This window comes from Lotus japonicus, chromosome 5, assembly GCF_012489685.1.
Source record: "Lotus japonicus ecotype B-129 chromosome 5, LjGifu_v1.2".
In the NCBI taxonomy this organism is placed as follows: Eukaryota; Viridiplantae; Streptophyta; class Magnoliopsida; order Fabales; family Fabaceae; genus Lotus; species Lotus japonicus.
Window position 1 is genome coordinate 12,349,057 of NC_080045.1, and position 8,843 is coordinate 12,357,899.

An 8,843-nucleotide genomic window follows, 5' to 3' on the forward strand; every position below is an offset into this window, starting at 1 on the left:
CCCACATAATTTGGTTTTTGATCGAGCTCAATGGTGTAGTGTGCCAACTTCGTTTTTTTCATATTGGATTTTCAACATGCCACCGCAAAAAGTGCGTGGCGTTACGGTTTGGCGTGGCAGGGCCATGGCGGCCACGATTTTCATGGCGGTATGGCGGAAATAACGGAAAATGGTGGAAATTCCCGAATTTGTTTGAAAAAAAACTTTGCAAAGGCCCATTTGCCCATGAATTTTAATGGCCCAAGTTGATATTTCAGCTTCTAAACCCCCCAAATTCATTGACCAAAAAAAATACCCCAAATTCAGAATAGAAACCCTAATTTTACCCGATCTCCTTCCCATTCCCGGCCACCGGCGACCACTCAGGTCTCCGGCCACCGCGTCTCTGCTCCGTCCAAGCTCTAAGGTAATTTTTCTCTGCAATTTTTTCGTTTTTCCACTCTGTTTCTGCGTCCTCTCACCTCTGTTTCTCAGCTTCCCTCTCTTTCATCTCTCAAAGGCTTGTTTCTTCTCCTCTGTTGTTACTGACTTACTGTTGATTCTTCTCCTCTGTTACAACTTACAACATTTTGTTCCTTCTCCTTTCTCCTCTGTTACTGTTTGCTTGAATCTCTGTTTTCTTTCCCCTTTTTAGTGCTGGTGGTGGTGGGTGTTCCTCTGTTTTGCAATGGCAAGTGGCATTGGCACTCAACTTGACTACACTACATTGGGATTGGATGATTAGTTATTTAGATTAAATTCTACTCTTTAGACTTTATTTGTCATGTTGTTTTGGTAATTGGTATGTAATATGATCAATGAGAGTATGAGACTTAATATCTATCTAGTATCTAATATCTATTGAACCTTTGTCATGCTATTTGCTATTATATCTATGATATTGAGCCTATATTTGATGATATAAGTTGTTATTAGTTAGCAGAATTTTTATTTGTTGTATTGTATAATTGCATTATGCAGGTTTTTTAATGTGTGGCTGTATAATTGTATACATATATATATATACATATAAATTTATTAAGGCCGCCATGGCATCCACCATAATTATATGGCGGTATTTTGGCTTTCCGCCATCCGTCATTGATAACACTGCTTTGAATGCATTCTTGATAGCTTAGTTTAAAACTGTTGCATTTTGAGTTTTTGGGATGCTTAAGGGATGGATCTGATGTTGGAATCTTGCTTTCTGGTTGTGTTTGTATGATGCTATATGCTTTGTTGTTCCTATTGTTCTCTTGGTGGATTTGTAAAGGCTGAACTGTATACTTTGTTCTGGATCTGTTTATGGTTTTGAATATGGGTAATGGTGCTTAAATTCCCATTGGAATATCATAGAACTAGAGCATTAAGTCATGGTTTTGTTTGAAAAAGGTATTTGTGTTGATACAATCATTTGGGGATTATATTCTTATTTTAGTTATCATTTGTGTATGTTAGTATTAGTATCTCCAATCATGTTATCAATTCGGTCACTGTTTCTGACTTGTTGCCAAAATTCAACAGGTATTATTGCATTGTATTGGTGACTTGGTGCGAGCCATTCCATCCTCTTGAACCATCTCACATAAAACAAGCCAGTGTTCAATCTGAATTAGACCGAGAGAGAGGAAGAATCACTCACTTTCAAGCTTTCAACATTTACAACAAAGAAATGGCTGTTGATGCGCTGTCTTTAGAGCACCCCTTATCAGAAGATACCCTTCAATTACTCTTTAGTGCTTCTAACTCCTCTAACTTGGAAAACTCCTTAGAGGTTCTCATTTCCATTTCCCGATCTGATTATGGGCGTTCGGACCTTGCTTCCAGAAAGGTTCTCCCTGCAGTGCTGAGTATAGTTCAGTCACTCACTCAGACTCGTCATCATGTTCTCTCGTTATGTTTCAAGCTCTTCAGAAACTTGTGTGCTGGAGAGGCTGCAAACCAGAACTTGTTTCTTGAGCTTGGTGGGGTGGCTGTTGTTTCTGGAATTTTGAGGTCACAGGCTGGTTCTCCATGCCCTGATCATGGGCTGGTTCGCTGGGGTCTGCAGGTTCTGGCAAATGTTTCTTTGGCTGGGAAGCAGCATCAACGTGCTATTTGGGAAGAGCTCTATCCGGTTGGGTTTGGTTCTCTTGCAAGACTTGGCACCAAGCAGACTTGTGATCCGTTGTGTATGCTGATTTATACATGTTGTGATGGAAACCCTGAATGGTTTAGAGAACTTTCCAATGCTAATGGCTGGCATATAATGGCACAAATCTTGAGAACTGCTTCTTCTGGTCAGTTAGTATTTTTTATGTATTTACTTGTGTTCTTTGCTGTTTTATCTATGTTGTTAGCCCTGATTTTATTTATTTCTTTGCTTTTCTTATTTTATTGGTTTATTCCTTTTTACTTGTTATTCTTAGCCTTCTTAAAATTTAGGTTTTTACAAAAAGCTGTGACAAATCTAATGGGGTAATAAATTTGTTGGTGCTGCTGCAGCATGTTGCTTGTAAATTTCACTGTTTTCTGTGCTGTCATGAGTGTCATACGGTTCATGATGCTTTTTGAAGTTGTAAAAATGATTTATTTTGTCTTTTTATTTTGGCTTATCTTTTATTCATTGGCTTCCGACTGAACCAGCTAGCTTTGATGAGGATTGGATAAAGTTGCTAATTTCTAGAATTTGCCTTGAAGAATGTCTACTGCCTGTGTTGTTTTCTGAATTACGGTTTGTGGATGCTCCTAAGGATGAAGATACTGAATCAAATGAAAAGGAGTTTTCATCTGAACAAGCATTTCTTCTGCGAATCCTACCAGAAATCTTGAATGAGCGGATCAGAGATGTCACTGTATCGGAGGATGTTGCTCTGTTTGTTTTTGGAATATTCAAGAAGTCTCTTGGGGTTCTTGAGCATGCGACGAGAAGCAAGTTTGGTCTTCCTAGTGGCTCTGCTGCCGTTGATGTTCTTGGCTACACTCTTACTATATTGAGGGACATTTGTGCTGAAGATAGTGTGAGAGGTAATAATGGCAAGGAGGATATTGTTGATGTGCTATTGTCGTATGGCCTCATAGAATTGCTTTTGTCTATACTAGGAGACCTTGAACCTCCAGCTATAATCAGGAAAGGAATTAAACAATTTGAGAATCAAGACGGCGCTAGTTGTTCCTCAAAACCATGCCCTTACAAGGGTTTCAGGCGAGACATAGTTGCACTTATTGGCAATTGTTTATATAGAAGGAAGCATGTGCAAGATGAAATCCGACAGAGGAATGGAATTCTACTGCTCTTGCAGCAGTGTGTTACTGATGAAGATAATCCTTTCCTGAGGGAATGGGGCATATGGTCTGTGAGGAATATGTTGGAGGGAAATGAGGAGAATCAAAAGCTAGTTGCTGAACTGGAGTTTCAGGGATCTGCTGATGCGCTGCCTGAAATCGCCGCACTCGGTCTTCGAGTGGAAGTTGATCAGAGAACTAGGCGTGCAAAGCTTGTAAACAACGTCCCCTGAAAGATTACTATAACATGACCGTGTCCATACATCTTAGTCTTTTCTACATGGTGTTACTTGGTTGAATTTTAGCTGTGATTTATTTTTTTAATTTTTATTTTCAAGAAGCTGAAGTTTTCATTGTCAATGGAAGCTCAGAAGAGAATTAATTTTTAGAATAGAAAATTATGGATGTCATGATAAACAGTTTGTGGAATTCCTGCCAATGCTCGTGACAATTTATCAAGCAACCTAGATTAGGGAGGAAAAATAGTTATAGTGAAAGACCCATAGCCACCGAAAATCAAATAATAGAAAAACTTTTAAACACAGACCTTGGCCATTGTCCTTTCACAAGGACTTGAACAAGAAACGATATTGTTTTTATGTTATGTTTATGGTCAAATGAAAAATTGTCTTTGATAAATAAATAAAAAACCACTCCTCAACTTTTCTTTCTCTTTCTTAATAATAACTTGTTTTAAGACGCATTTTTGGTAGCTTTAACTTTTTTATTTTGAGAAAGAAAAATACAAAGACGAGAAACGACAAGCACATTAGACTAACATTCCTTACTCTTATGGAGTCTCCCAAAGACAAAACTCGAGCTTTTAAGTTGATTTTATAGTAGTTTTAAAATTAATAAAAAAAATTAACAAACCTTACGGGCCGTATGTCCAAATCAGAGTTGATCGCAAAGCAACTTTGAAATAATACACCAAACCTTACATGCCTTATATTCATTAAACATGTCCAAATCAGCGTTTAACTGTATGTTTAAATTTTCATTAACATCACATTTCGCGCTAAGTTAAGATAAAATTGTTAATAATAAATGTAATGAAAAATCCAAACACAACAAAAATAAATCCTAACCTACCCAACCCTACTTCCATAAAGAAATAATATATTACATGTAGACAAGACTATTGGTAGATTTTGTGGTGTGTGTGTAGTGTAGAAGCTAAAAGTAGGTAACCAATGGGAGAAAGCAAGGGAGTGTAAAACAAAACGAACGGTGGTGATACAAGCGACGCCCGTATCCATCGTCACCTCGCTCCTCTCTTCTCCAGCGTCCGATCCCTCTCTTCATTCTCGCGCCAAATCTCATCTCATCAATTCACAGGTAACAACACCACTTCACAGTTCACACTTCACTATTCTATTCACACCCTCTTCTTCCTCATGTTTCTTCTACGATTAGGGTTCCGCCGACCATGGCCGATGCTCCGGCGAGTCCTCCCGACGAGAGCGGCGACCACAGCCCCCGCTCCAGCTTCCGTGAGCAGGATCGTTTCCTTCCTGTTGCTAACATCAGCCGCATCATGAAGAAGGGACTTCCTGCTAATGGCAAAATCGCTAAGGACGCCAAGGAGACTGTCCAGGAGTGTGTCTCTGAGTTCATCAGCTTCGTCACCAGCGAGTAAGCTTCTTCTCTTCATGATTCCCCTATTGTGATTCCTCAGAATAATCATGTTCATGGTTCACAGGGCGAGTGATAAATGCCAGAGAGAGAAGAGGAAGACTATCAACGGCGACGATTTGCTCTGGGCAATGGCCACTCTGGGTTTTGAAGAGTACATTGATCCACTCAAGCTTTACCTAGCTGCATACAGAGAGGTGATTTTGAATTTACAATTTTTTTTAATTTCTATGGACTGTTGTTCGTACATAGTTGAATATTCAGCTTCTGGTATTTGGTATTTATGGTACAGCGTGTTGATTTGGTTTGCTGCAGTTAATTTCCAATTTTCACTGATGGTGTTTTTTTGTTGTTTTTTTTTTTCGTGCGTGGATTTCTCATGGGTTGATTCGAATGTTGCAGATTGAGGTGATCTTAAATAGTTAGCTGTTTTACTTTGTGAATTGTGATTGTTATTCGTGTTTGAGTATGCTTTTTCTAATGTTTTTTGTACACATTTTTGGTTATGGCTTGTCGAATTGTGGCTTGCAGGGTGATTCCAAAGGTTCGGCTAAGGGTGGAGATGCATCTGGTAAGAAAGATTATCATCCGGGTCCTGATGCCCAGGTAGGGGGAAGATGTGTACTTGTATAGTGGCTGTTTCTGTTTGTGTTACTGGAAATGATTATATTTCGAATGCAGCCGCATCTGATGTTGAAATGTTTTGTTGTGGCATTGACAGCTTGCTCATCAAGGTTCTTACTCACAAGTTGTTAATTACCCTAATTCTCAGGTGATTACTTATGCTTCAAAATGCTATATATCTATTTTGTGCTTCTGCGGCATTGATAAATGATGATGCTAGGAGCCCAAGGTTTATGTTTAATCTTTGACTTGGTTGGCGATGTAGTATGAGATATTGATGCTTTCTTCACAGGAATGTCTAGTTTTAATCCCTTTTTCTCCCAAAAGCTTCTATTTGGAGCTCATCCTAATTAAAAAGTATTGGCTCTAATGCCATTTTGATTTGTTATTTGAAATTAAAAGACATACTGTTTAAAAGGACCCCTCCTAAAGATTAGAATTATTATCTGGAGAAATACTGTGTGTATAATGGGTAGGTTTAAGGTTTAATGAATTTATCTGATTTCCTCCTCTCTTCCACTTTCTAAACTTCTTTTTGGTTTATTAAAGGTTATTTGATATGTGTCTATCTTGGTATGTGCAACTGCATATTGACATGTCTATTTCAGTCATTAATAGAATGTGCAACTGCAAACTATTGAATACCATAAAGCTGCTACTTCCCTGCACTCTTTCGAATTTTCTATTGTTCCTTTAATGGTAGTAGGTTTCTTAAGTGATTTCAGACCCCAACAGTGATAGTTTTCTTGGGCCTGATAATTATTAATGATGAAGTCACGCCATTAACATCAGTTCTTCACTTTTGGTTGTCAACTATATACTGTATTGACTAAATGCTATTCTATATTGTTAATCTTATGTTTGACTGTTGCTAGCATAGGTTTAGATTAGATAACTGGAGCTTTTTCCTCCCATTTGCATTCTTACTTAAGCTTGACTTTGGGGAGTTTTGCTTTGCTAGTTTCGATATGCTTTCTTTAATAATAATGCATGTGAAATTATTTTCTTTGGTTGTGCTAGAACATTTTGTGGTTTACCTTGTTATAAGTGAGATAATGTTTTAGGGCATTAGTTTTAACACCCCCTCAATTAATCCCTCACCCTCCTTTATGCACCAAAATATCTGAAATGCCCTTTAAAATTTAATTTCATTCCAAACATATCACTTTTCCTATCTTATTACTACTATCATTTTTGTTTATCACACCACCCTTCCCTTTTACTCTCATCTCACAGTTTTCTTCGTTGCCACTTTTCACACTTAATATATGTGAAAACATTTCATACATTGTAAGTGTGAACCGATGTATGTTCGTTCTCTCTTCACCTTCTTCCTTTCGTTTTAAGTATTTCACACTCAGTGAGTGGAAAACATTTTCACATTCTTAACACTTGGTTCCTTCACACTCTTGAGGGTGAAATTTGAAAATATTTCACACTCTTGAGTGTGAAATGAAAATATAAAAAAATAATTTTTTTTTTTTAAAAATAAAATTATTAACAGTTCAATAACTCACACTCTTGAGTGTGAAATTTGAAAATGTTTCACACATTTGAGTGTGAAATTTAATTATTAAAAACTAAATATTTAAAATTAAAAATAAAATTCTTAACACTTGATTCTTTCACACTCTTGAGTGTGAAATTTGAAAAGATTTCACACTCTTGAGTGTGAAATGAAAATTATAAAAAAAAAATTAAAAAATTATTAACAGTTCAATAACTCACACTCTTGAGTGTGAAATTTGAAAATGTTTCACACACTTGAGTGTGAAATCTAATTCTAAAGAAACGAAAAATTTAAAATTGAAAATAAAGTCCATTCACACTACTGATCTTGAGTGCGAAACTGAATTGTGTTTCACACCTTTGAGTGTGAAACACAATTGTGCGAATTGAGTATCTTTATTCCCTCTTCATCTTCTTCCTTTCGTTTTAAGCGTTTCACACTTAGTGAATGTGAAATATTTTCACACACATTGAGTGTGAAAATGTTTCACACTTAGTATGTGTGAAAATACTATCACCCTTTGACTATCTCTTTATAAGAGAGGGTATTAAGGGAATTTAGAAAATAAAAGAGGGTGTGAGATTAATAAGGGGGTGTTAAAACTAATGCCCAATGTTTTATTTAGTGCAAATGCGTAGCAAAATTATGGCATAATCCAAAATGTTTGTGGTGGTGAATACTGGGTTAGATGATCTGTCTTTAGCTCTAAGGTTGCCTAATCCTCAAGAAGTGGCATATACTGGATTGGCTACTTTCTAGTAGTGACATAGATTCAAAAGGTATTTGAAACTGGTATATTAAATGATCCTTCCTTGTCTTTAGAGAATAGGATCCAAGGGATCAGTGCCTCTGTGTTGCAATTGTCACTACCCTTTTTGTTGTCCTTCATTGTGTTGTACACCACTCTTCCCTAAAGTAGTACTAAGACCATTTTTTCATGGTTTTTAATTTTATGGGTTAATTTTTAATATTAAAGCTGGGTTTTTCAGTTCTTAAATAAATAAATAAAAATACCAAAGCATGTTCTATTTTACCCAATTATTAAAGGTTCATACTTCATCGTGACATCATTTCATTTATTTGTAACTGTTTTTCCTTGAATCCGACATATTAGCCTGGCTATGACCTACTATATCGAGTGCGCAATGTAACTTTTATTTATAATATGGATGACTTCTCTCTCTGTTCTGCAAGTTATATCTTAGTTTAAGGAATGTTTGTTAGACCAAGCAACAAAATGTTTAGAGATGATGAAATTATAATATTGATTTTCACTCTTTGAATTTCGGTCTCAGGCTCAGCATATGATGTTTCCTATGCAAGGCCCAGAGTAGATTACTCTCCTTCAGCGTTTGTCATGTGTGATTTGAATGCCGATGGAACTGTAGTATGTACACTTTACATATTGAGAGCATTTCATGTTATATGAATACTCACATTAGGAGATGTTGGTTCTGGTGACCAGATATTATTTATAAAGGTTTTAATGTTATCTTTGGAGAATAATCATTATTCATAAGTTATATTGTAAATCCTGGAACCATGCTTGCCTATTTCCATCAGGCGTCTTGGCAAAGACTGTAGATTGTATGTGATTTTGATTGGAAACATAAATTGGTATGTTTTCATGCTTTTTGTGTTTTACTTGGATGAAGATGGCGCCAGTTTTTAAAACCTTTGGTTATAGATGTCATGGGGCTGTGCTTTTATGTTGAGCTCAGTCTCTTCAATTCATTTACATGATACATAATGTGTACTTGCATTATGTACAAAAATCAAAACTTTCATAGTGAGTCTTTTTTTTTTAAAACAGCTGTTAGTTTATAAAAAT

The 8,843-nt window shown here is 36.5% G+C and overlaps 2 protein-coding genes across 4 annotated transcripts; both read left to right on the forward strand.

Moving 5' to 3' along the window:
• Nucleotides 1-250: 250 nt before the first annotated feature.
• Nucleotides 251-3,672, forward strand: LOC130718056 (uncharacterized). Of its 2 annotated transcripts, none has more exons than XM_057568505.1 (3): nt 251-406; nt 1,504-2,258; nt 2,605-3,672. In XM_057568505.1, the coding sequence occupies exons 2-3, from the start codon at nt 1,652-1,654 to the stop codon at nt 3,474-3,476; spliced, it is 1,479 nt and encodes a 492-aa protein (XP_057424488.1). In that variant the 5' UTR covers nt 251-406; nt 1,504-1,651; the 3' UTR covers nt 3,477-3,672. The 2 variants fall into 2 exon arrangements, with proteins under 2 accessions (XP_057424488.1, XP_057424489.1); XM_057568506.1 differs by lacking the exon at nt 251-406 and adding an exon at nt 639-670.
• Nucleotides 3,673-4,385: 713 nt separating this feature from the next.
• Nucleotides 4,386-8,640, forward strand: LOC130718057 (nuclear transcription factor Y subunit B-1-like). 2 transcript variants are annotated; one of them, XM_057568508.1, is made up of 7 exons: nt 4,391-4,581; nt 4,660-4,878; nt 4,946-5,075; nt 5,281-5,286; nt 5,410-5,484; nt 5,600-5,650; nt 8,308-8,640. In XM_057568508.1, exons 2-7 carry the CDS (start codon nt 4,673-4,675, stop codon nt 8,344-8,346), a joined length of 507 nt encoding a protein of 168 aa, XP_057424491.1. In that variant the 5' UTR covers nt 4,391-4,581; nt 4,660-4,672; the 3' UTR covers nt 8,347-8,640. The 2 variants fall into 2 exon arrangements, with proteins under 2 accessions (XP_057424490.1, XP_057424491.1); XM_057568507.1 differs by lacking the exons at nt 5,410-5,484; nt 5,600-5,650; nt 8,308-8,640 and having other exon boundaries at nt 4,386-4,581; nt 4,946-5,300.
• Nucleotides 8,641-8,843: the final 203 nt, after the last annotated feature.